Source organism: Mus caroli, unplaced genomic scaffold (genome assembly GCF_978045245.1).
Source record: "Mus caroli unplaced genomic scaffold, Mus_caroli_1 scaffold_17, whole genome shotgun sequence".
NCBI lineage: Eukaryota > Metazoa > Chordata > Mammalia > Rodentia > Muridae > Mus > Mus caroli.
In genome coordinates, this window is record NW_028227272.1 from 17,343,064 (window position 1) to 17,370,114 (window position 27,051).

Below are 27,051 nucleotides of genomic sequence, written 5' to 3' on the forward strand. Positions count from 1 at the left end.
ACTCAATCCATTTCTCAAACTACTTGTTCATAGAGACGCTGAGATTATAGGGATAAAAACATGAACTTGCTCAGCCTTCAAGGAACTCAGTACAGTCCGGTGACAGCAACTGTGCTGTCAGCAGAATCTAAAAATCTGAATTGAAGCTACCCTCCACTCAGGGATCCAGTTAGGTCTTCAAGTCCATTCTCTTCTGCAGTAGGTGACACTTCTATCCTTCCCCTCCTGCCCGGGACCCTGCACACGGTTCCGCCGGTCCCACCGGGCTGAGACTTCCAGGTCCAGCTGCCTGAACCCGGAGCACAGGGAACCGAGCGCCGCCCTGCGGGTGGGCGGGCAGTCGGCCGCAAGCAGCCAGCGCGGCTCGGCGGCGGGGCGGGGCCGCACTGGGCTCGGCCCAGAGCCGGGAGGGCCCAGGCCACCGGAAGAGTCGCGGTCGCCAGCCGAGCGCCGGGAGTGGGGAGCGGAAGCGGTGGCGGGCGGCGCTGGGACCCGGGAGCGGCCGGAGAACAAGGGAGCTGGCGCCCGGGCCGGCGGCTGAGTGGGGCTGAGCAGCGGGCCGCGCCGAGCGCAGAGCTCTGCCGGAGAGGCCCGGCCCCGCTGCCCAAGGAGGCCGCGCGCCGCGGGGCCGAGGCCGGAGCCATGGGCGAGACCAAGATCATCTACCACCTGGACGGCCAGGAGACGCCGTACCTGGTGAAGCTGCCCCTGCCCGCCGAGCGCGTCACCTTGGCGGACTTTAAGGGCGTTCTGCAGCGGCCCAGCTATAAGTTCTTCTTCAAGTCTATGGACGACGATTTTGGGTGAGGATGGCCCCCGCCCCGCCTCCCGGGAGCCCGGGTCGCTCCGCTGCTAGGGGCCAACGCAGCCAGTTCCGACTCCCCTGGCTGCACTGGTTTCTAGCCCCGCTTCCAGCAAGGGAGCGACTCGGTGACTTGGGACACACTTGACTTTGAGGGACTCCCAGTCACCTCCTGGAGGCCTTGCCCCCCTGGTCCAGCGAGACGTCCCTCCCTAAGCAATCGGTTCCTACCATTCAAGCCCCCTCACCTCCCCACGGTCCAGCGGCCCCCCAGAGACATACATCCTTTCCACTCCAGTCCAAAGCCAGAGTTCTCAGTCCTTCCAGGTGCCACCATTTAAGCATAAAGTTGGAGTATATTGACACCCGGCCTGCCTTCCCGGTCTTCTGAGCTCTGCAACTCAGAGCCTTATTTGGAGTGTGCTGTATCTAGGGCTGTAGCTGGTGGGACTTTGAACTGGAGAAGGAGAAGTTGGGGGCTGTTCTACCAGGCTGGATGATGGACCTGATGTTTGTCAAGCAGATTCACCTCTCCCCTGGGCCGATGGGGTGTTGCCTGACTCAGAGGAGTTCTTACTAACCAGGTGCTGGGGCCTTTTCTTTCCTGATGGTAGTCCCAGGAGAGATGTTGCATAGGGCTTCAGAGCCTGGATGGGAAGACTAGGAAGGGCCTATTGATGTTCTCGCTTGTCTTCCCCTCCCTACCCTGCTGCAGGGCTTTTGATGGGCAGTTTGGAAGCTGGGACTGCCCCTTTAAGAGAGGTTGGAATGTTGGAGCCTGAGGGTTTTGTAGCAGCTGGCCTGAGAGGGGGGTGGAGGGGGAACACACACATACACACACACACACACACACACACCCCTCTCCAAGGGGCTGAGGCTTGCCTACATTAACTGGATGGTGGATCTAGAGGCTATGGAGAAAACACACACACACACAAACACCCTACCCCTCCCTGGGCCCTTCAAGGCCTGAAGGTCCCTCTGATGCACTTGCCTGAGGCCTGCACTGTGCTTGCAGCTGAGGCCCCAGAGCTGGGTGAGGGGATATATCCCACCACCACCCCCAACCTCCCGCCCCCTGTGTACATTAGTCTGGCTTCTCTCCCAAGGCCTGCCCTCCCAGCCCCAGGAGGCAAGCACCTTCTGTCTCCTGCAGCACTTATTTGTCATTTTCTACCCTGGAACTCAGCATTCAGTGAGTTCTTAAATGTGTGTGTGTGTGTGTGTTTTGGAGAGTGGAGAATAGATCTGACTATTACTGATTCTGTTCTTGCCCTGGGGTGAGACTCTTGTGTGGTAATGATTGTCTGGCTTTAGTCTAGAATAGGCAAACCTGGTTGAAAGACCCTGAAAATGATATATCTGGAAGAAGTGAGGATAGGAGGTAGGTGTCTCCAACTGGCATGAGAGGAATAAGAGCAGGGTCTTTCTTGTTACCCGAAGGAACTGGGGTCATATTTCAAGGGTATGCTAGGCCAGAGGGGTTAGAATAGTCTTGTATCTCTACCCCTCCTTGCCTCTGCAGACCACTGTGAGCTGCTTCCTGCGTTCCTAAGGTTGTCGTGGGAGCAGGTCTAACTACAGTTATAAGAGGGCTCCCATTGCATCTGCTCACTGCTCAGGAATACCTTTCTTTAAATCAACTATTGAACTAAGTAACATTTATCATCTGCCACTTTAAGCCATTTTGTGTCTACCCGTGGTCCTTGAAGCACCCTTTGCAAAATATCGGTTGGCTGCTCTACCAGGATTGAGAACAATGCTAAGCATGAAGTGGATGTGATTATTTGGCTTATTCCCCCCAATCTACAAGAATAAGTGAGCAAAAGACCCAGCAAGGCCATCCTTTTCAGTTAGGATAGCAGAGGATCCTATTGACAGCTTATTTCAGTTTTTATTTTACAAGCTCATCATATGGTACTTACAGTGTGCCTGACAGTGATGTCATCACTTGTACATCTTGCATCTTTGAGTCCTCACACCAGTCTGTGAAATGGGCACTAATGAAAATCAGGAGACTAGAATGAAAAAGGCCTCAATAAAGCTGACCCTAGGCCACACAGCTGGTAAATGACAGAATTTGTTTGGTTATGGGGGACTCTCACTCCAAAATGTAAAGTCTGGATCACACCATTGTAGAGGTGTGTGTGTGTATGTATGTATGTGTATGTGTGTTTGTATAGGTGTCAGAGGGAGAGAGGGAGAGAAGAGAGAGAGAGAAGATGAGAGAGAGACAGAGAGAACGAAAGAGAGCACACACATAACACCAGTGAGGAATACTATATTATGTAAATGCCATTCTATAGATTTCTCCTCTCCGGAAAGATAGTGAGCCTTGGCAAACTGGGAATGTCAGATGACACTTCAGGTGGCCTAGGCCGGTAACCCCCGTTGACAAAGCATGTCAAAGGAGGAAGCCTGCTGGCCTCCACCTCAGGTTCAGAATGTGGGACCTAAGGAGTCCCCAACTCTCACAAAGCTCTTTGTGAAGCATGGGGTAGACTTAGTGCCATTAAGTTCCTTGGGAGAGTCAGGGAAAGGGCTCAGTGCATAAAGGCCATTGCCGCCACCAAGCCTGGTGACCTGAAGTCTATCCTCAGGACTCATAGAATGGAAGGAAAAAGTTATCCTCTGACCTACACACACACACACACACACACACACACACACATACACACACATACACACAAACACACACACTAAAATGTAATAAAGTTTTTTAAAAGAAAAGGAGACATTCTTAATATTTGAGTGTGGATCTACTAACAGTTGGAGAGTCAACTAGTTTTTATTATATTCTTGGACCGTACCCATCATCTAAGAATTCCATTTACCAGGATGAGACAACGGTTGGCTAAGTTAAATGATGTCTCTAAGGTGGGAGAGCTACTGTGTGGTAGAATTGAGAGTTGGGCCTGTGCTTACCTGACTCAGTCTGAGTGAAAAGGAGAGGACAGGTCTGGTGAGACTGCTGTGGAGCCCAGATGGCCAAGCTCTACCGCAGCAGGTTCTAGTCTAGGTTCCTCCAAAGCTGCTGACGACCATTGAGAGTCAGCAGAGGCTTTTAGAGCATTGGTGACGCTCTAGAAAGAGAAGAAACCCCTGCAGTATGGGAGTGTGTGTATATGTGGAGGGGGGGAGGTCTGCTAAGGGAGATGAGGAGACTCACAGGACATAAGCGTCCTGTGTGTTACACGTATCCTCTTTCCTCTTGAGGCGAGGTTGGCTGGTAGGTCTGGGCTGTTTTCTTAGGGTCCTTGTGGCACTAGAAGTGGTAGGGAGATGGAGCTGAGAGGGAGGACCGTAGGCTTGGCTTGCCAGCTTCTTTGTGAGTTAAAGCATGTGACTACCACAAGGAGCCAGACCCTTTGCCCCTCTAAGGAGGGAGGGAGGACCAAGCCTCACAGCTTCTGTGCAGCCTCAGCCTGTATCCCCCTAGCTGATGACCACATTTGTCTAGCTCAGTGTTCCTAGGGTGAGTAATAGCGTACCTCTCCGCAATTTCCATCTCCATCTCTGGCTCTAAACCATAGTTGTTATCCAACTTCTGGCCTCTATCACATTCCCAAGGCCAAACTGCATGTCATGACCACATTAATGCCCCACCCCAACCTGTCATCAAAGGGGGAAAAGTGTGACATGGAGGGAAAGAGAATTGAAATCAGAACAGCATTGGATTTAGATCCAGCTCTACCGCCTCTCAGTATGATAACCATGATGAGTAACCAAATGTCAGTTTCTTTGTTCCTGAAATGAGAATTATATTGTCTACTTAGTGAGGCTGGAGTAGCCTTGGCTGTCCTGGAACTCTTTCTGTAGACCAGGCTGGCTTCCAACTCAGCCTGCCTCTGCCTTCCAAATGCTGAGATTAAAGGCATGTGCCACCACTGTTTTTCTGTTTTGTATTTAAGTATATGTTCTAATTTTAGGAGTAGAAGATGTAGCGGATAAGAATGCAGAGGCTAGGACTCAAACACCAGCTTGTGAGTGTCGATAGATTATCGAACCTGAGTTTAGTTTCCCACCTTCTCCTACATGCTACAAGTGCTTAGCAGAATAGTAGGCCCATAAGGCATGCTCAGTAAACATAAACAGTTGTCACTGTTAGTTTCTTCCTTTTTGGGGGTGGGTGGGTGAGAGTCCTCATGTACCCCAGGCCAGCCTCAAGCTCCCGACCTTACACTGATCCTTCTGCCTCCTCCTCTGCAGTGCAGCGATTACAGGCATATGGAACCATGCCCAGCGCATGTAGTGTGTGTCAAATGGCTTTGTATATGCTGGGCAAGCATGCTGCCATCTGAGCTGCATTGCCAGCCTCTTTCCTTCTTACTGTTTGTAACAGAACTACATTATATAGCCCAGGCTCACCTCATAATCTTCCTGCCTCAGCCTTCCAAGTGCTGCCTGAAATTACAAATATGTTCTGTGTGGATGGTCATAGAATGCCTTCTCTTTCCTAGTTCCTCTAAGCTCCTTTCCACAGCTCTCAGAACAAAGTCTTCCTAGTAGAGAAGAGAAGAATAGTAAGAATTGTACCTTTCCCTTTGAAGGTCAGAGAGAAAGGAAAGTCATGCTGGCCTTAGGTCAAGCACCCTGGAGGTTCTGAGTGTGCTGTGTGACCATTATAATTTCCAGTCACCTGATGGCTGAGCCGGTGCTCCAGCAAGGCAGTTGGCCCAGATACGGCCCTGCCGGAGGGATGGCCCAGGATATTGTGTGTTTCCAGCTTCCAGCTTCTCCCCACAGCTCCTGGCTCTTTGTCCTACTTCCTGGAGGTGCTAAGGGGCTGTCCCTAGTCCCTCCTCACAGCTGAGCAGTCTTGTGTGGATGGCTTGATCTCACACTTAGGGTCGAGGACAGTTTCAATCATGGGGACCCTCAGTTTTCCTACATCAGAAGTGCTCTCTGACATCACCCTTTCCTTGCAGGGTGGTGAAGGAAGAGATCTCGGACGACAATGCCAAGCTACCTTGCTTCAATGGCCGGGTGGTGTCCTGGGTAAGGAACCTTCAGCTCAGCCTCCAGCTGCATCCTGGTGTTGGCTAGAGGGAAGAAGGGCATAGCTGAGATTGCAGCTGGCTAGAGGGAAGAAGGGCATAGCTGAGATTGCAGCTGGTGCTTTTATGCCTTCGTATCCGAATCTGCCTTTAGTTTTCTAATCATTTCTTATCTATGAGGGAGGAGAGGGAGGAAGATTCAAAGATCTCCTGTGTCCATCCAGACACTTGCCTGCCACTTGGCATCCTCTGACCTCTGTGCTCTGCCCCAGCTCTGCCTCAGAAACCCATGCCTGCCAGTCCCTCCCCTTACACACCTGCTCAGCTGCCCTCATGTGGCCCTTTCTTCTCTGTTCCTCTCTGTCCAGTCTTTCATACCCTGCTGGAAGCAACGTCTTGCTTCTCCTTGGCACCACTGTGACCACTCATTTTCTTTCTGGCAGCTGGTATCTGCCGAGGGCTCGCACCCAGAGCCGGCCCCTTTCTGTGCTGACAACCCGTCAGAGCTGCCACCTTCGATGGAACGCACAGGAGGCATTGGGGACTCTCGACCCCCCTCCTTCCAGTAAGTGTGTCTTGAAGGTGGGAATGGCCCATGAGCAAAGAGCAGCTCAGTTCAACCCAGGGCTGGGGAAGGGAGCCCCCAGCCTTCTCTCTTCTCCACTAAGTCCTCTCTACCCTTTAGCCCTCATGCTAGTGGGGGCAGCCAGGAGAATCTGGACAATGACACGGAGACCGACTCCTTGGTGTCTGCCCAACGAGAGCGGCCCCGACGGAGGGACGGCCCCGAGCACGGTGTGTATTCCCACTTCCAGCTCCTCTCGGCAGATTCCAGCTAGCTCCCCGCCTCTTTACCCTACTTCCTGAGTTATGGCTATGCCTGGGCCCTGTTCAGCCCCTGGCTTGCCTGCCTCATAACTCTTGTTCCCTGCATTGAGCCTTGTATGGACCCAGCTGCCTATCTCCCTTGCAGCGGCCCGACTCAATGGAACCACAAAGGGTGAGCGGCGACGGGAGCCAGGCGGCTATGACAGTTCATCTACGCTCATGAGCAGCGAGCTGGAGACTACCAGTTTCTTTGATTCAGATGAGGATGATTCCACCAGCAGGTGGGGCTTGACTTTCATAGGTACAGGGATGGGAGTGAGGCGGGAAGTGACCAATGAGGAAGCTGGTTCTTCACCTCTGGTGGGATGTGGCTATTGTGATGGGACCAGGGCTCTACTGTGCCTTTTATGAGGCAAGGATGGGCCAGCCTGGTGGGGAACGACTTTGGGCCCCACAGGTTCAGCAGCTCCACAGAACAGAGCAGTGCCTCACGCCTCATGAGAAGACACAAGCGGCGGCGGCGGAAGCAGAAGGTCTCCCGGATTGAGCGGGTATGGGCTCTTGGATGTTCAGGGACTGAGCAGGAGGTTAGACTGTTGAGTCCTTCCCAGGCAGGACCATAGCTCTTTTCTTCTTCAGAGCCCTTCTGTTCAGTTCAGTGTTTGTGGGACCCCCTCCTCCCCACCCCCTGCACCCCCTGCTGCTCACAGACACTCTCTCTTCCAGTCCTCGTCTTTCAGCAGCATCACAGACTCCACTATGTCTCTCAACATCATCACCGTCACTCTCAACATGGGTGAGTCTGGGGGACACTGCCAAATGCCCATGCTGGGAAAGACAGCATGCGTGTTGTGGGGTTTGGAGTGGGATCTCAGCAGTATAGTACAAGGCTCTGGGTTCCATATGCAATACAGGGGGAAAAAGATATGTCTCCTGTTCTGCAGTTATGCTCTGTAAATACTGACTGAGACATCATATAACCATTTCAGTATTTCAGAGTCAGAGCTCTAACAGGTAAACCAAACTGTGAGAACAGAGCACGGCACCCTGGGAGGCTTCCTGGGGGAGGAGTCCCTGCTCACCTTGCCATTCCATACATCTGTACTCTCTGACTTCTGACTCTTTAAAGCACAGCTGTGCCTGGTAAGACGGCTCAGCAGCTGGGCCTGCCACCCAGCCTGATGACTGGAGTTCAACCCCTAGAACCTGCATGGCAAAAGCAGAAGGTGACTCCTACTAGTTGCCCCTGACCTACACACACACACACACACACACACACACAGACACACACATACAGACAGACACACACACACACAGACAGACAGACACACACACACACATACACACACACATACACACACACACATATACACACAGACACACACAGACACACACACACAGACACACAGACACACACAGACACACACACACAGACACACACACACAGACACACACAGACAGACAGACACACATACACACACACACAGACACACACACAGACAGACAGACAGACACACACAGACACACACACACACACACACACACACACACACACGAGTGCCTTCTACAACAAAACAAATAGATAAGAATGTGATTTTAGCCGGGCGGTGGTGGCACACGCCTTTAATCCCAGCACTTGGGAGGCAGAGGCAGGCGGATTTCTGAGTTCGAGGCCAGCCTGGTCTACAGAGTGAGTTCCAGGACAGCCAGGGCTACACAGAGAAACCCTGTCTCGAAAAAAAAAAAAAAAAAAAAAAAAAGAATGTGGTTTTAAAAAATGTAAAGGCAGCTAAATATAGCTGGAAGAACTTTAACTTGGAACTTAAATCTGAGTTTACTTCCTGCTGCTTGCTGTCTTAGAAAGGTCACTTAGGTCTTACCTAGGTGTAAAGTGTGTTCAGAGTCTCTGCCTCACAACCAGTAGGGAAATTAAAGGCATGTCACCGTGTACACTGTACAGTAATGTTTACATGGTTAGTGATATCAGTCAGTTATTGCCCCTTTCTGCCCTGTACTAACAAGGGGCTGGGAATTTGGGTAGGAACCCCGCCCTTCTCAAGGTGTTAAATTATTCCCTGCAGAAAAGTATAACTTCTTGGGCATCTCCATTGTGGGCCAAAGCAATGAGCGAGGTGATGGAGGCATCTACATTGGCTCCATCATGAAGGGTGGGGCTGTGGCAGCTGATGGACGAATTGAGCCAGGAGATATGCTACTGCAGGTATCGTCAACTACCCTGGGTGGGAGGAGAGTAAGGAGTCCCTGTAGTCTGGAGGGAAACCCTCAACCTCAGCTCCCCTGTCCATCTCCTGAGCACTCCATTTTCTCACTCTTAGCCCTCTTTCTCAGGTAAATGAGATCAACTTCGAGAACATGAGCAATGATGACGCAGTCCGAGTCCTTCGGGAGATTGTGCACAAGCCAGGGTATGAGTGGATGGGGTTCTAGGGAAGGTGGGCAAAGGCGTCTCTGGCCAGAGACTTGGTCTGGCCGTCATACGTTCTGCCTTTATGAGGACAACCTTGTTTTCAGGCCCATCACTCTGACTGTAGCCAAGTGCTGGGATCCAAGTCCTCGCGGCTGCTTCACATTACCCCGGAGTAAGTAAATAGCGTTCATCCCAACGTCGGTGTTGGCTGTGTAAGCTGTGCTCCTTCTCTCTTCTCTTCTCCTTACGTGGATGGGCGGCCTGTGACTCCTCACTCTCCCTGCAGGCGAGCCCATCCGTCCCATTGACCCTGCAGCCTGGGTCTCTCACACGGCAGCCATGACAGGCACCTTCCCCGCCTATGGCATGAGCCCCTCCTTAAGCACCATCACCTCTACCAGCTCCTCCATCACCAGCTCCATCCCTGATACAGAGCGTGAGTATCCAAGCCTGTCCCTTGGACCCGGCAGATAAGGCCAGGTGGGAGGATTGATGAGGACCCGCTTGTGCATCGGGGAGAGCCTTTGAGGGGGCTCGACTCATTCCAGAGATCTCACTCCACAGCCCTTCCCCAGAGGGCACTCAGCTTCCCTGAACATGGTTTGCTTCTTAATGTATGGTGAGCGCCCACAGAGCCTCAGTTTCCTCTCATACAATGGGGCTACCAGTATATACTTCACCAGACTTCTCTGGGGCTTGATAAGAGGTTCTAACTCATTGGTACTGTGTGGCATGAAGGAACCACTTGGTTTTCCTGTCATAGCATGTGCACGAGCTTAGGTACCTGCTTGAAATCATTGAGTTATTTTCACATGTCCTGTGAAGGCACTAATCTATTCACTTTTACAGGAGGGAAAACTGTCCAAGGAGCTGACACTGGGCTTGTCACTGTTGAGTGGGAGAACTAGGATGCCACTCCTGTTTTCCCGACTCCACAGTGCCTTTGTCTCACTACTCTGCCCCTTCCCCCAGGCCTAGATGATTTCCACCTCTCCATCCACAGTGACATGGCGGCCATCGTAAAAGCCATGGCCTCCCCTGAGTCAGGGTTGGAGGTCCGAGACCGCATGTGGCTCAAGATTACCATTCCCAATGCTTTCATCGGTGAGAGAGCCTTACTACAAGATGAAGGACAGGTTGTGGAGACAGGGAACAGGGTGGGGTGGGGGTCCCAAGATCTTCCTTGGGCTATTCCTTTGGGTTGTTAATTGCCCTAGCCCCATAGCTTCTGTGAAGCCAGAGGAACCCAAATCAACTGGCAGACTTGTCCCCAGGCTCGGATGTGGTAGACTGGCTGTACCACAACGTGGAAGGGTTCACCGACCGTCGGGAGGCCCGCAAGTACGCTAGCAACCTGCTGAAGGCTGGCTTCATCCGCCATACCGTCAACAAGATCACCTTCTCCGAGCAGTGCTACTACATCTTTGGCGACCTCTGTGGTAGTACGTGTCTTCCCACCACCTCCCCCCACCCCCTGCTGACCTTTGAACTTGCAGCAGTCCCTCAACCTTAGCCTCCTGAGTGATGGGATTATAATTGTATGCTTCCACCACACCCAGAATCCCCACCTTCTTGTCTCCTGGGAGTAAGGAGGCACTCTATGATATGACAGCTGATTCTAGGAATCCTAACTCCAAGCTTTTCTGGGGTCTGGCTTAAAGCTTGAAGGCTCTACAGCACAGAATAGCCTAGTCTAGCCTCTTCATCGTCTCCTATCTCCCCGTGGAGCCTGCCTCTCTCTAATTGCCTGTTCTGTGCTTGACATGGTGCCATGGTTTCTGAGGTGTCATCCGGTCATCCCACTGAGCCTTTACCTCTTAGTGGGGGAGGGGTGATTATCAAATGAAGACCTAGATTTATTGGTGTAAAATAGTCTATGCTAGGCCTCACAATTAGAAACAAAGGAGATAGGCTTTGGTTCCAGGTCTTCTGACTCTAGTTCCCACTGCTCTGAGTTGCTCCAAGAAGCATTGTCTCAGCAAGACCAAAGAAAACCTGCCAAACAAACCAACGGGTACTACCGGGTCGGGATGTGAGTTGGCATCCTGGTCTCTCTAAGAGCCCTGGGAGTAAAACTGTACCATGGTGTGAAGCTGGAGAAACTGTCAGGGTCAGGTTGCAGAGGACTTTACAAGCTCTGCACTAAGGAGGTTAGAAAAGGCCACTGAGCATAATCCCTACGGAGATCCTTCCTTCTTCTTAGCCTACAGAGGACCTCACACAGGCATTGCTCTTCCAGCCAGCAGCTGAGTCCTAGCCCCAGCAGCTGCCGCTGCCCAGAAGAGCTTTTACACCTGCAGTGCTGGCTGACATCCAGAGCTAACTCAGAGTGCTTCTGGGACTCAGTGGCTGCTGCTACAGAACACCATCTCTTGCTAGAGGTTGGGGTTCCTGGGCCTTGGCAGCTCTTGTAGTGCTTGATAGGATTTTTGGACTCTGACAGTTCTGAGTTCAAACTTTACTGTTACTATGACCACAGTAGGTGCTTTGGCTTCTAAGTCCAAGGTAGAAGTAAGATAGAACTCATCCCATAGATATATCTTAAGCATAACATAATATATGTAAACCCACTTGGATAGTGTGTGACCCACAAGAAGTGCTCCATAAAAGTTGCCTGCCGTTCACGTATTTAACTGATTGTAAGATGCACTCTATTTTCACAGTCCATTATCTGAAATTGGGTCCAACTTCCATTAGTAGTTTAGTAGACTCATAGAAATGGGTTATTATTGTCATTGTTAGCGGACATCAGCCAAGGGCCCCAGACATCTTGGGACATACAAAGCTTCCAAGATAGCTATGGCAGTTTTGCTCAGAAGATGTTTATTTCCTGGGCCCAGGTGGGTCTTCTACGTAGGCCACCCAAGAGTTGGCTCAGGATATGCTGACAGAAACGCCTTTTCCTTCTTAGAGGCCACAGTTTGTAGAGTGGGGAGTGTGGCAGGCTCAGTGAGGAACTGTGTGCTCACTCTGGAGATTATTGTTGGTCCTCTAGATAGCACCTTATCGGCTAAAGACATCCATAGGTCTTTGAGTGAGGCCACTGCTTTCCTTCATTGCCTGAATGCTGCCAAGTCAGAGGCTTGACTGACTGGCAGGCTCCATAACCAATCTCAGAGCCTCACCCTGGCTTCTTCCTGCAGAGCTGGCTCGATCACCTTAGGTTTGGAGGAAGATCTAATGGTGTGGATGGCTTCTCCCGGGCAATTCTAGCTTTCTTAGAATTCGGGTGCCTGTGAGCAGGTCCTTGGCAGGCAATCAGTCCTAGTGGCCCGTTTTACTCCCTTCAGGGAAGTCCTAGCTCTTGAGAGGACTGCTTACCTTTAGGAAGTACACAATTTCAAGGATGGAAGGAGTTCGTGAACTAGTGAACTAGTGCCAGTTCTGGCTACAAGCAGGATCCACGGCACAGAGGAGACACTTAAGTTGTTCTTTCTGGCCCTTCAACCCCAGCTCCACTCTCCACAACACCACCAGTAAAGTGTGATCAGGGCAAGAGCCTTCTATAAAGGAGGCCCTAAAAAACAAAACAAAGCATTGGATTCATTTAGGGATCTGCCTCCTTCTCTTAATTAGCACTCCCCTGTTGCTATTAGGCTGAGGTGACGGACTTCCCAACCCTGCTGGAATGACAGATGTGCACTTGAACACGTAGCCCATTCTGGACCTCCTCTTCCTTCTCTCCGGCTTCTTCTGAGGCAGGGTCTTACTATATAGCTCTGGCTGACCTAGAACTCACTATGTAGACCGAGGTAGCCTTGAATTCTCAGAGATCTGCCTACCGCTGCTTCCTGAGTGTTGGAATTAAAGGCATGAGCTACAATACCCAGCTCATTTTGAACTTTTATTTTTAAGATTTATTTAATTTTTGCATATGAGTCTTTTGCCTACATGTATATCTGAGCACCCTGTGCATGCAGTACCTATAAAGGCCACTGTATTTAAGGAACTGGAGTTATAGATGGTTGTGAGCCATTTTATATATGCTAGGAATCAAACCCAGGTCTTCTGCAAAAGCAACAAGTGGTTCTAATTGCTAAACTATCTCTCCACCCTCATCCTCATTCTGGGCTTTTAGTAAATCAATCATCGTCGTCGTCATCATCATTATTGTTGTTGTTGTTGTTTTTGTTGTTGTTGTTATTATTGGAGAGGGGAAGGGCAAACATTCACCCAAGTTTTCCCAAACATTCCCCCTTCTAATTACCGGAAAGGCAAGACTATAAGCATCTTTCAGCTTCTGCTCTGCCTACAGCTTGGGTTCACTCAGGCTGCTCATTTATCCTCTCTGGACTTTGTTTCCCTGCCTAGAGAAGTGGTTATTACCTCGTTCAGGGATTGCTGTGTCCTGTGCTTAATGAGTCATGGCACAGTACCTGGAGGCTTCTAACACTTTAGCCTTCCTCATTCCCCAACTTAGTTCCCTCCCACCCAAAGGGAAAAAAAAAGGCAAAATAAGAGGTAAGGGATGTGTGGGGTTGATTTTGTTTTATTTTTGCTCTGTTTTTGTTTCATCCCAATCTTTATTTTTCTTTTCTTGTTTTTGTTTTTGTTTGAGACTGTGTGATAATGGAGCCTAGGCTGGATTCAAACTTACCATGTAGTCTAGATTGGACTCGAACCCATATCAGGTCTCTTGCCTCTGCCTTCCTAGTACTTAGGGAGAAACTTTGAAGGTATTGGAAATTAGATGTGGGGATTAGCTGTAGAGCTATTGAGAGTGCCCAAAGAAATCTGCAGGCCTCCTGTTCTGGACATAAACTTTAACACTGTTTCCTGCGGTCCATCTTTGGCTGGAGACCTGATTGTAGGTATGGAACCACAACAGACCAGTTTACTTGAGTCCTCTTTCCACAGACATGGCCAACCTATCGCTTCACGACCATGATGGCTCCAGTGGCGCCTCTGACCAGGACACACTGGCTCCTTTGCCGCACCCAGGAGCTGCCCCTTGGCCTATGGCTTTCCCTTACCAGTATCCACCACCTCCGCATCCCTACAACCCACACCCAGGCTTCCCAGAACTGGGCTACAGCTACGGTGGGGGCAGCGCCAGCAGTCAGCACAGTGAAGGTAGGTCAGAAAGACCCAGCCAGAAGGATCAGCAGGGAGCCCAGGTCACCTCTGCACCTCCATCCTGGGCTTGTGTGTTTCCTACAGGCAGTCGGAGCAGTGGCTCCAACCGAAGTGGCAGCGACCGGCGCAAGGAGAAGGACCCAAAAGCTGGGGACTCCAAGTCAGGTGGTAGCGGCAGTGAGTCAGACCACACTACACGCAGCAGTCTGAGGGGGCCACGGGAGCGGGCACCAAGCGAGCGATCAGGCCCAGCGGCCAGCGAGCACAGCCACCGCAGTCACCATTCACTGACCAGCAGCCTGCGCAGCCACCACACACACCCAAGCTATGGCCCACCCGGAGTGCCCCCTCTCTATGGTCCCCCGATGCTGATGATGACCCCGCCGCCGGCAGCCATGGGGCCCCCAGGAGCCCCTCCAGGGCGTGACCTGGCCTCGGTGCCCCCGGAACTGACGGCCAGCAGACAGTCCTTCCGCATGGCAATGGGAAACCCCAGTGAGTTCTTTGTGGATGTGATGTGATCAGAGCCCCTCTCCAGCTCTTACCCCTCAGCCGGCTGCAACCCCATCTCCATCAGTCGGCCTTTTTTTTTTTTTTTTTTTTTTCTTTTTTTTAAAAACACTTTGGTACCTGAAAGGGAAATAAATGGAACTAACTGCTACTGTTTGCTGGTAGCAGCAAGGATGAGGGTGTCTCTACTCATCCATGCTACAGCCCCTAACCTGCCTCTAGTCCAGCTGGTGCCTCTGCCCACTAACCAGCCCCCATTACACCCAGTTCCGGAATTCCCAGTATTTTTCATGACCCTGGCTCTGCACTGCTGTTGTTAACTCCTGATGCTCCACTCGGACATTTAGGAACTGACCCCTGGGGTGTCACACCTTAAGCCCACCCTTTCTACCCTCAGTCCCCTTTTGCCCACCTCCTTAAGCATGTGTACAGAGATCTTGATATTGCCCCACCATACTGACACCAAAAAAAAGTCTTGTCCTTTCTAACTGCCCTGCCCGCTGCTTCAGACCTTTACCCTACAGCTGTAGCCACCTTAAGTAGGCATCTGTGCTGTCTGTCCCTGCTTGGACCCAGCCCCAATCAGAATCCCAGAGAGCCTCCCCTCAGGTGCCAGGGCCACTAGTGGCTTCCAGGGACTATCTCTGCTAGGCCTAGACCCCACCCATGCCTGTCCTGTGTGCTGGTTCCCTGAGATCTAACCCTACTAACCAATAGGCTCATCTAACTTCTGAGCCTGAAACAGTTTTCTTCTTTTTTCTTCCTTCAAATTTCCCTGGGCCTGGAGCAGCCAAGAATTTCGGGCTCTTTGACTTTCTGTGAGTCCCCAGGAAGGGGAGGCCCAGCCTCCAAGGAGACCAGGAACTCTGCTTCAGCAGCCCCTCAGGGCTTCCCAAGGATGTCCAACCCTCACACCCACACTACAAGGTCACTAGGCTTCTGGGAAGGACCTCAGCTTCCCCCAGGTCTAACAGACTGTTCTTCTCAGAGAGAAGTAGTGAAGTTTGCTTCCCTCCACCTCATACACATAGATACACATGTGAGTCTCTGTCTCTTTGTCTCTCTGTCTCTCTCTCTCTCTCTCACACACACACACATGCCCATGTAAGTTTACATAAGCCTCAGGGCTGGTCCCTGACCGGAGGGCTGGACCCTTCTTCCAAGTCATCCCTAGATAGTGGGGCTGGTCCGTGACTGCCCTCTCCCCTTCTTGCTAGCCCTTATGCTTCCCATACATGTTCCCAATGTCTTTGTACTTGGCTAAAGCCCAAAAGATGGGCTCCACAGAGGGCTGTCCAGGTGACTGACAGGCCATTCTCTACTTCCCTCCTATACCCCCACCCCCATATCCTTATAACGGCAGGCCAGTTGAAGCTATACAAGCAGACAACTGGGACTTCCAAACAGCTTCAGTTATTTTTAAAATTGTTTTCTACCTTAAATCACAAATTTCTCTTTAAAACTCTGCTATATAAACTCTGACTTATCCAGACTCTTAACTTTTCAGGGCAAGGGTGTCATCTGGGGACATAGCTCTGTAGTGTCTGCCTAGCATGCCCCAGCAAATGTCTCCCCCCATCAGGATGTCCTTAGGCCAGGTTTGGGGGCAACCTGAGGTAGGGCTATTTTGACATTCATTCATTCGTTTAACACCTTTTCTGGGATTTTAATGAACAAAGGGCTATGTTAGAAGCATGATTCGGTCTTAGCTGTCTTCGGTTCTCTCTAACTCTGCCTTTTCCTGTGATCTTGAGAATCCCTCGTCAGTGCTCGCTTGTGCGCTGGACGCCAGTACCCTTGTTATCCTGTCTTTGGCTCACATCTCCTTCTTTCCCACTCCCATGATAGTGTCAGCCATTCTCTCCTTAAGCTGTTGATATGCTGGCCACTTCTAAATCTGGATCTCCAACCCCAGCTTCCCCTCTCTTTAGACCTGTTTTTATTACCCACTGGACATCTCCACAGGCATGTCCATAATAGTCAAGCGTTATTCCTCTTGAATTCCTGTCCTGGTGACCTTCTTTACAAGCTACACCTACATGGTATTAGTCAGCATCACACACCCTCTACTCTTGACACTCTGAAGGTCAGCTGTTCCTCTCCCTTTCTTAATTTACAGAGCATGGGATTTGGAGTCAAGTTGGTCTGGGCTTGAGTTCTCATTTTTGGTTGTGTAAAAGAGTTATTTAACCTCTCTGGAGCCTCAGTCCTCCCATATGTAAAATGATGATAATAATACCTACCTCACAGGGTTGTTGTGAGGAATTAAATTAGATATTGTACGAAAAGTGCCTAGCACAGTGCCTGGCACACAATAGAGTAGGTGCTCAATAAATGGTAGCTATTATTATTATTATTATTATTATTATTATTATTATTTACTCTAAACCAGCAAACTTTTAGGGTATATTGGGAAGAGAAAACTTTTGCAAAGATAGACATGAAGCCTTGAATGGTAGTTCAGGAGTTACAAGTTTTTGGGTTTTGGCTTCCTAGAAGGAGGTTGCTAGGAATAGTAGTGTTAGCAACCAGATTTAAGCACCCACCCCTTCCTTTCTGCCATAGAAGTCTCTGGCCTGTATAGGCAGCAGGATGTCTCTGTCTCCTGGGAGAAAAACCAAATTTTCCTGATTTGGCAATAATCAGACAGCCGTTTGTGTCCAGGTTAGCTCTTACTCATTCTCTCAGTTTGGATATCATAGGAAATCTTTTCTCTCTCCTTTTTTGGTTTTATGAGACAGGGTTTCTCTTTGTAGCCCTGGCTGTCCTGGAACTTGATCTGTAGACCAGGCTGACCTTGAACTCAGAGAGCTGCCTGCCTCTACCTCCCCAGTGCTGAGATTAAAAGCATGTGCCACCACTGCCCAGTTGAGAAATGGGATTTTTTTATTTTTTCCGAGACAGGGTTTCTCTGTAGCCATGGCTGTCCTGGAACTCACTTTGTAGACCAGGCTGGCCTCGAACTCAGAAATTCTCCTGCCTCTGCCTCCCAAGTGCTGGGATTAAAGGAGAAATGGGATTTTAAAATCCCATGCCCAACTAAACTGGAGTAGAGGGCAAAAGAGGTCTCTTATGTAACCTGGGCTGTCTTGAAACTCTCTATTTAGACCAGACTGGTCTCAAACTCACAGAGATGCTCTTGCCTCTGCCTCCAGAACTCTGGAATTAACGGTATAAGTCACCATCACACCACAGTCACAGATTTAGCTGAGGAAAACATTAACGTTTAGCTGTCTTCCTTCCCAGCTTTTCTGTTTGGATAATTATCCCTGAGAAAGGGCTCAGTTCTATCCTAGTATATAAAATACATATAAATTTTTATACACACACACACACACAAACGTTTGGGAGAATCAAACGTGGTGTTTAAAAAAAAAAAAAACAACAGTAAATTCAGCAGAGTTGTGTTTGTAAAGTAGCCACTCTCCGAAATCTGGAGACAATAAAAGACTATAGTAATTCAAAATTTACAATTGGTTTCGACAAATAGCTTTAGTCTCTTAAAGCTACCCCCACTTAACTAGGAACAGGAAGGGTCGCAGAGACTACACTTCCCGTGATTCTCAGTAAAGCAAACAATGGTTGGAGTGTATCACGACACGTGTTGCTTGCAAGGCGCACTAAAGCTGACGTCTTCTCTGTCTTGAAGGCTGTCGGTAGTTGTAGTTTTGTTAAGCCTAGGGCGCTCAGATGTGTCAGCTTGAAAGCTGCGGGGAGTGACGGGACTTGTAGTCGCCGCTGGAGGCGAGCGCGCAGGCGCAGCTGCGATCGGGGCGGGACGGGGCGGGAGCACTGCAGTGAAAGCCGAGGCAGCAGACAGGCGAGCTGGGGGCGGGCGGACATCTTGGGATCCGAGAGTGGCCAGGCCGGCCTTGTGGGGGCTGCTGACTCCAGGTGAGCTGGGAGGCTTGACTTAGAGGTCCTTATCAGGCGACGAGGGTGCTGTGGTCGCCTGCCTTGCCCTGCACGGTGCTGGGTGGAAAACTGCCCGCACCGGGGAGTGGCCTCAGCCTTCAGACCCGGGAGGGAATAGACGACCGGGCGGGGGTGCCTTGGGCGCGATTGCAGCAAGGGCGGGGAGCAACGCCTTCCAGTGACCCGCCAGGCGTCTCCGGGCAGAGACTAGGGCCGGAATCCTAGAGCCGGAGACGCCGCGCGGCGCCCCATCCCTAGAATCCTGACAACCGCTCAACCCCGGGGTTTCCGGGGTTTCCCATTTCCCCATCCCCCAGGACATTGACATCCCCTGGTGCCACTCCCTTGGACAGTGACAGGTCTCTCTCGAACACTGAGAGATTCCATCCTCCTGGTTTACCCCCACGGCTCTTGTACCTCAGACCTGTGTGACAGCCCCCGCATCCCGTGGTGCCATCTCCCCGGCCTAGATGTCTTCTCCTCCCTCAGCTGAGAAAAACTCCACCAGCCCCCTATGCTTCACTAACAGAAGAGTAGGCCCTGTCTCTCAGCTTTCTCTTTTTCTTGTCTATCTCTTTTCGCTGTTTTTTGCTCCTCCCAAGCTCCTATGACCTTTGCCATAGGAGAACGTTAGGGACTCCCACAGCTGTATTTGGTGCTTTGGGGTCATCCTGGTCTTTAACTAAATATTCCATTTCCGTCCAGGACACACACACACACCGTCCCCCCACCCGAGGTTACACACACACACACACACCATCCCCCACCCGAGGTTGATACCTGTGGACTTGGTCCTTTGCTCAGCGCTCAACCTCCATTTTGCATTTTCTTTCTCACCTTCTTTGGACTTGTCACTGGGCTTCAAGGGTTAACTTTTCAGTTTCAAAAAGTCTGTTAAACTAACCTCAGTGAAATTAATATCTGGACTAATCCAGAAAATCTAGAACCAGATTAACCCCGTTGCTCAAATATTCTACCTTAATGTTGACCAAAATAATTTGGGCAGTCGAAACATTCTGTTATCCCTGCCCATTGCTTGGTAAACACCAGGACAGAAGTGATTGACTTGACAGATTTGGAGTCACAATTTAGATGGCAGGATTAATGCTACTACATACAGACCTAATTTTTGTCACACTTAGAAATTTTGAAAAGACAGTAACCAGAAATAACTGTAAAAGGGGCTCAGCATTGAAGAGTTCTTACTGCTCTTCCAGAAAACCTGAGTTCAGGTCCCGGCACATGACATTTGGCTCAGTACCACCCTAACTCAGGCTTGAGGGGTGGAGGGCGCTGTTCAGTCTCACACCTAGCTTCCACACATACAGCACACTGGCATGTACCTGTGTGTCGGTAAAAATGAAATCTTTTAAAGAACGTACTAAGCGGTGTTTGTCAGTACTGGGGCCTCTGTTCCTTTGTCTGCTTATCTCTCTGTCTGGGAAAGATGTGCCTGCTTCAGCCACATTCCTGGCTCTGTGTTAGAGCCTAAGGGCCTCTTCCCTCCCAGCCCCACCTCACCCTGCACACCCTTTCCTGGAATGTGTAGGCTTCTAGAGGGTCATGCTCTGCTGCCTTCTTGGAAGGGTAATGCTTGCTCTAAAGGTTATGCCTGGTGGCAGGCCCAGGCTCAAGCCAACTAGAGTAATCCCTACCGCCAGCCATTCCTGCATCCGCAGGCAAGCCTTCTCTGTGACTCACTGGAAGCAGCCAGGAGTGAGAGTCTGCACAGTAGGGGGCTGAGCTCGGCCTTGTGAATACCGGGTAGTGGTTACTTTCCTCGTCCCTCAGAAAAGGCTGGGTAAAAATGGCCTAAATCCCGGGCCTCGCACACTTAAAGTGCTGTCCCCTATCCAGTGTGGAATAAACAGAAACTGGAGCCTAGGGAGGGCTGCGGAGGACTTGGGAGTCACTTGCTAGAGGACTGAGTCAGGCGACAAGGCAGGCCTGTATAGCCCTATTGACGTGGACAGGGGTGCTAAAGATCTCCCCTTTCCCTACTCCCCCCTCCCCTTTCCTACCTAGGTCTGTTCTCAGAGCAATGGGTCACAGAGACTGAGCTGCCACCATGATCGGAGGCTTATTCATCTATAATCACAAGGGGGAGGTGCTTATCTCCCGGGTCTACAGAGATGACATCGGGTAAGTCCCTTGACTGAGCATGCTGTGTTCCAACCTCCCTGTTGCCTCAGCCTGAGCATGCAATATAGCCTGGTTCTCATTGGGCACTGGCCTAGCTGTTAGGCCCAGGGCCTCGGAATGACACTTCCACCCCCTAGGGTTAGGAATCCCTGCCCTTCCTGCTCCCTATGTCTTTGGTGTAGTTCTGGTAGCTGGAGACGAGTGCTTTTGCCTGGTCTTCCTTTTAGGAGGGAGCACTCTCTCCAGTGGGTGTAGTTAGTGTGTGTGTGGAGATACTAATCCATGTAAATCTTGCTTTCAAATCCTTCTCATATTGAGAGCCTTCCCTAGATCCCCTTAAAACCTCTCTGTAGTCTGCTGACTCAGCTGTTTTCAGTTCTCCTGGGCCATCCCTGGTTGTGAACTGCTTACTGTGCTCTGCAGGTCATGCTGCCTTTGTAGCTCATCTGGGTGGAGCTGGACAGCTCCTAAGACCTCCTGCAGTCTCACTTCTCACTCTGCCTCACACTCTGGCTGCTTGCTAAGAGATCCTCCACTGTCTAACCTGAGGCTAGGCTCTTCTGTTTCTTCCTGCCTTGGTTTTCTTTCTCAAAAGAGCTTGAGATAAATAGTCTCAGAATAGACCTATGGTAGCTCTCCTACCTTCTTGCCTCCCTGGCTAATGGGCTAGCTTGGTGTGGCTGTATCCATTTTTTGGTGGTAAAGCTAACCTAGACTTAGTTTGTGGCAGTGCCTATCCTAAGTGAACCTGGCTGGTTCTACTCCTTCCTGCTACTCCCACCCTGGATGGTCCTGGTTTATGCCACAGCTGGGCCACATGGCACCCTGCATGCCTTAGCGTGCTCTCTACCTGTTGCCTGTCTTGTCTGCTTCTCCCTCATGGTATGTGCTGCCCACCTTGGTGTGTTGTGTGTCGTCTAACCCTCTCTCTCCTTGCTGTCAATCTCCTCCTTGCTGACGTCATTTCTCTCATCCCATCTCATTGGCTGATGTAGCAATAGGTAAGCAGCCTGTGAAGCTGCCGCTCAGGTACAGGGGGTCCTGCCCCCCCCAAATTGTTTTAATCATCATTTTTCATCCCCTTCAGGAGTCAGACCTTAGAAAAGAAGTGGGTGGCACAGTCTATAGCCCCTCTCACCCTTTAGAGTAGAGTCTTCCAAGGTCATACTAGTTTTGTTCAACTCCCTGAGGAGTTAGCTTTCCCCACTGATGGGCCCAACAGAGATCTCTTTCTCTGCAGGCCTGGAACTTCCTGGAAAGCTAGCGCGGGGACAGCTGGGGTGTATCTGGGAAAGTAAAGTCAGGCCCAGGAGTCAGTTTATTAACACTACAGGCACTCTTCCCATTAGTATCATTTGACTTCCCCTTTAGGTAGCCAGCCAGTGCAGAACCTTCTCCCAGGACCCTGCAGGTGGTATAAGAAGGGAGCCCTAGGGGTTTAGGCCTTGACTTGTGAATATATGTCAGATTTCAGTGGTGTGGAGGGTGGAGCAGCCAGCATCTGTAGGTGATCCTCAGGGGGTGAGGTCTGCTTAAATACTGAATAGCCTCTTTGCATCTTTTCCCTTAGGAGGAATGCTGTGGATGCCTTTCGGGTCAATGTCATTCATGCACGGCAGCAGGTGCGCAGCCCTGTTACAAACATCGCTCGCACCAGCTTCTTCCATGTTAAGCGGTCCAACATCTGGCTGGCCGCAGTCACCAAGCAGAATGTCAATGCTGCCATGGTCTTCGAATTCCTCTACAAGATGTGTGATGTAATGGCTGCTTACTTTGGCAAGATCAGCGAGGAGAACATCAAGAACAATTTTGTGCTCATATACGAGCTGCTGGATGGTGAGACGTTGGAGGATTGAATGTCTCTGTGGGGAGGGACCTAACTGGGAGGATCTGGCTATCCCAGCATACTCTGAACTTTGGTTTTTGAGCCTCTGATCTCTGTGTCCCTGATACAACCAGTTTAAATCCATACCTAAAAATTGTTTTAGAATAGAATATGAAAATAGACCAGCACAAAGTTTTGGTCTTTGCTGGAGCTATTAACCTGACTGTATTAGCCTAAAATCTTCACAAACTGTGCTCAACTCTTATCTCAACACTCCCTCAGAGCCTAGAGAAGAGGAAGTCCTGTAGGTCCCTTGGTTGTCCTCTTTCCTCTTGTAGTGTCTGTGATGACTTCCCTTTCACCACCATCTGTTTTCTGGAGTAAAGGAAGGCTCAGGGTTTTTTTAATCCTCTTACCCACTCACTGACCATGTGACTCTTTTATGATTTTTCTTTTTTACATTTGAAAAAAAAGTTGTATTTTCTTATGAAGAACAAATCCTAAGCTGAGTGCTCTAAGCTAGAAGACTTCGCTGTAGATGATTCTGTACAGCATCAGGACCTGTTCTGTGTTCTAGACTGGTATATCTGGGCCAGAGGAAGGACTGGAAGGAAGGAGTCTTTTGTTTTCTTCAGAAACTAGTAATTCCCTTCTTTTTGTTTGTTTTTTGTTTTGTTTTTTGTTATTGAAACGGGGTTTCTCTGTGTAGCCTTGCTGTACTGGAATGGGCTCTGTAGACCAGGCTGGCCTTGAACTCGGCCACCTGCCTCTGCCTCCTGATTTCTGGGATTAAAGGCATATACCCCACTGCCAGGCTGTAATTCCCTTCTTTTTACAGAGATTCTGGACTTTGGCTACCCACAGAACTCAGAGACAGGTGCACTGAAAACCTTCATCACCCAGCAGGGTATCAAGAGTCAGGTACTTGAGTTAATTGTACAGCACACAGGGTGGACCCCAAACTCCTTTCCTTCCTATTGATCCCCGGCCTTGTTCTAGCTGACTCATGAGCTTGCCCTTGACAGGAAGTGCTGGCCTCAGCCCTCCTACCATGACTGCAGGCCTTTTTTGCTTTGGGTAGCTAGCTCTCCTACCCCAGAAGCTGCCAACTCAGCATCTCTATTACCAGGAATACAGCTCAGTTGGTTTCTTCTACACGGGGGACGGGGTGTGTCTGCTCTTCAGGCCTTGTGTTCCTCAGAAAAGCACGTGGGCTCTCCTCTCAGACTCGAGCCTTATCGCTTTCTCCCTTTGTTTGCTTACCATGCTGCTTCCTGTTGTGTTGGCCCCTTGCTGACTCTGCGGCTTCTAGCATCAGGTAAGTTGTTCCCTCACTTCTCCCACTGCAGCTTCACTCTGTTCTGCAGACCCTGCCCTGTAAGGGTTGTGAGGAAGGAGGGAGAGTGACGTGATACAGTGGGCAGAGGGTAATGGGACGGGGAAAGGAATGAGGTCATTGGCCACCTTTATCCCATATAGACAAAGGAAGAACAGTCCCAGATCACCAGCCAGGTGACCGGGCAGATTGGCTGGCGGCGAGAAGGCATCAAGTATCGCCGGAATGAACTGTTCCTAGATGTTCTGGAGAGTGTGAACCTGCTTATGTCCCCACAGGGTAAGTGTCTTCTCATGATGAGACCGGGGGTTGGGGGTGGGTAGGTCCTGGCCTGTCGGCCGGGCTTAGCCGCTCCCTGTTTCTCTGTTCTGTCACCAGGGCAGGTGCTGAGTGCCCATGTGTCAGGCCGGGTGGTGATGAAGAGCTACCTGAGTGGCATGCCTGAGTGCAAGTTTGGAATGAATGACAAGATTGTCATAGAAAAGCAGGGCAAAGGCACAGCTGATGAAACAAGCAAGAGGTACCGGCGTCTGGGAGCTCAAGGGACACAAAGATGAGCAAGCCTTTGAGAATCCAATGAGGCCTAGTGAACCCAGATTCCCTTTGGAATTCATTTCTGGAATTGTTAACTGTCTTTCCAAGTCATCCTTGGCCAGTTAGTCTTGTGATTGATGATAAGGCATGAAGGGACTGTCTTTGTCCTTGGAGAGAACGCTTTTTTGTTTGATCCCCAGCAACAAAGTTCTCAGGTGATAAGGAACCCAGAGGCTCAAACTGCAGGGCTGGGCAGGGATTTCCAAGTCAGAAAGCTGTGTTCTGGAAGCTTCCCATAATCTGTGAGGTAGCCGGCTCTGGCGTGGTCTGTTAATCTGGCATGTACTGTACCTATTTGAGCTCTGCTTCTGTTTACAGTGGTAAGCAGTCGATCGCCATTGATGACTGCACCTTCCACCAGTGTGTGCGGCTCAGCAAGTTTGACTCTGAACGGAGCATCAGCTTCATCCCTCCTGATGGAGAGTTTGAACTCATGAGGTGCCATGGGGGTGTGGAGGAGGCAGGGGGTGCATCTGGAGGAGAGTAGGGCTGGCCCTGTGCTATCACATGTGTTCTCTCCTCCAAAGATACCGTACTACCAAGGACATCATCCTTCCTTTCCGGGTGATCCCATTGGTGCGGGAGGTGGGGCGCACCAAACTGGAGGTCAAGGTGGTCATCAAGTCCAACTTCAAGCCCTCACTTCTGGCCCAGAAGATTGAGGTGAGGACTGGAGACTTGGAGAGTGAGAAACCTGTCTCGGGGGAGAAAAGGCAGATAGATGATCCAGGTCTCCCCAGAGCTCTCTGACGGGTGTGTCACTCCTAGGTGAGGATCCCGACTCCATTGAACACAAGCGGGGTACAGGTGATCTGCATGAAGGGGAAGGCCAAGTACAAGGCCAGCGAGAACGCCATTGTATGGAAGTGAGTCTTCAGGAGGCCACAGGCAGGCTCAAGGCGTCATAGTGTACCTTCCGGTTAAGTTTGACCTGTCCTCTGTGTGGGTTATGGGGTGAGAAAAGAGTGCATGCTTCTCCAGGAGCCTGTGTGTGTGTGTGTGTGCACGTGGGTGTGGGTGTGCATGTGTGCGTGCATGTGTGTGCGCGCGTGGGTGTGTGCTTCATCTCTCATGCACTTGAGCTCATACGTGTGTCTAGTTTTCAAGATATTCTTGTTGGGCCTTGTCGACTTGTGTCTAAAGTGTACAGTCTGGGTGAGGGAGAAGCTGCAGCTCCAAGTACTGAAGGAGTAACATACCACAGCCTCCTGTTGCCCATACCCTCTGTGTTCCTAGGATCAAGCGCATGGCAGGCATGAAGGAATCCCAGATCAGCGCAGAGATTGAGCTCCTGCCCACCAATGATAAGAAGAAATGGGCTCGGCCCCCCATTTCCATGAACTTTGAGGTATGGCAGAGGAGGGGTATAGCGCAATGGCTGGGTGTGATGGGAGACTCTGTGATCATTTTGATTAGACTCTACTTCTTAGGAATAAGAGAACTGGGCCTAGGTTGGGAAATGTCTTGAATTGATAGACCCATCCCCTTTTAATAGAAATTGGTGTTTAAACTGACCAAAAGCTTTTGACTATTTGATTTGTCACACAGTAGTTTTTGAAACATTTGCTTTGTGTGAATAAGGCACTTCATTTTCTCCACTTTATTTTCAAGTCCATAGTATTGGCAGGGTAAGTCTGTTCAGTGGTAGTTCTCTGGGATAAGTAGTTCAAAGATAGTGCTCTGGCAGCCTAATGATTAGAGCTATAGTTTTATGCTCACAACTGGGCTCAGCTTCAGATGTGTCCTGATTCCTAGTAACTCTCTTCACGTGGTAGTCTCCTAGTGAATTCCCTCCACACCAGTCATTCAAGAACACCTGTGGTAGATAAAGTGGGTGACCCATGGAATTCGCCAGAGTACTGTGATAGAAAGGCCATATTCCTAACTGGAGCTGTCCTCTGCTCAGGTGCCATTCGCGCCTTCTGGCCTCAAGGTGCGCTACTTGAAGGTATTCGAACCGAAGCTGAACTACAGCGACCATGATGTCATCAAATGGGTGCGATACATTGGCCGCAGTGGCATTTATGAAACCCGCTGCTAGCTGCCTAGTTGCAGCTGGCCCACCTCCCTACCTACCCTTTCCACAGGTCCAAGTACCCCTAGTGACCACTCACCAGTGTCGTTCCTCCCTCCTGCTCTGCTGCCTTCCCTTTCCAATAGCCCCTGAGTATAAGTCTGAACCAGCCACACCACAGTGGAACTGGTCAGGTAGTGCCTGGCTTCCTGGGACGGTGGTTTTTGAGGCTTCTCTTCCGTCTGTCTGTCCTGGCTTAGTGCCAGGCCCTGAGTTTTGTGACCAAAGCCAGGTGCTCTCCTCTTCTCTCTACCCCTGTGGCCACACCTCTGCAGTGGGAAGGTTGACTACCCCTCACCCCAGAGCTTCCCCAAAGGCCAGTAACAGATCCCCAGTCTTTAGTCCCCACTCTGCTTTGGGATAGTATGAGCTTCATTTTGTACACGTGTGACTTTGTCCAGTTACAAACCCAATAAACAATAGAGTGGAGTTGCTGGCTAAATGTTACTGGGGCTGCCAGAGGGTCTGACAGGACTATTATTACTCCATGCAGTTCTGGCTGTCCTGGAACCTGTGTGTAGACT

At 50.5% G+C, this 27,051-nt stretch overlaps 2 protein-coding genes across 2 annotated transcripts; both read left to right on the forward strand.

Annotated features, from left to right (window-relative positions):
- The first annotated feature begins 387 nt into the window (after positions 1 to 387).
- Dvl3 (dishevelled segment polarity protein 3) lies at positions 388 to 16,988 on the forward strand. Its single transcript, XM_029470699.2, has 16 exons — positions 388 to 803; positions 5,731 to 5,800; positions 6,243 to 6,364; positions 6,485 to 6,594; positions 6,773 to 6,908; positions 7,085 to 7,178; positions 7,354 to 7,423; positions 8,709 to 8,848; positions 8,977 to 9,053; positions 9,160 to 9,227; positions 9,342 to 9,491; positions 10,028 to 10,159; positions 10,330 to 10,497; positions 13,913 to 14,128; positions 14,216 to 14,626; positions 15,432 to 16,988. Exons 1-16 carry the CDS (start codon positions 643 to 645, stop codon positions 15,461 to 15,463), a joined length of 2,157 nt encoding a protein of 718 aa, XP_029326559.1. The 5' UTR covers positions 388 to 642; the 3' UTR covers positions 15,464 to 16,988.
- Positions 16,989 to 18,426: 1,438 nt separating this feature from the next.
- Positions 18,427 to 26,956, forward strand: Ap2m1 (adaptor related protein complex 2 subunit mu 1). The gene is made up of 11 exons (XM_085832042.1): positions 18,427 to 18,535; positions 20,582 to 20,698; positions 22,269 to 22,534; positions 23,362 to 23,444; positions 24,003 to 24,138; positions 24,238 to 24,379; positions 24,772 to 24,891; positions 24,981 to 25,116; positions 25,222 to 25,319; positions 25,690 to 25,801; positions 26,360 to 26,956. Exons 2-11 carry the CDS (start codon positions 20,625 to 20,627, stop codon positions 26,492 to 26,494), a joined length of 1,302 nt encoding a protein of 433 aa, XP_085688168.1. The 5' UTR covers positions 18,427 to 18,535; positions 20,582 to 20,624; the 3' UTR covers positions 26,495 to 26,956.
- The last annotated feature ends 95 nt before the right edge of the window (positions 26,957 to 27,051 follow it).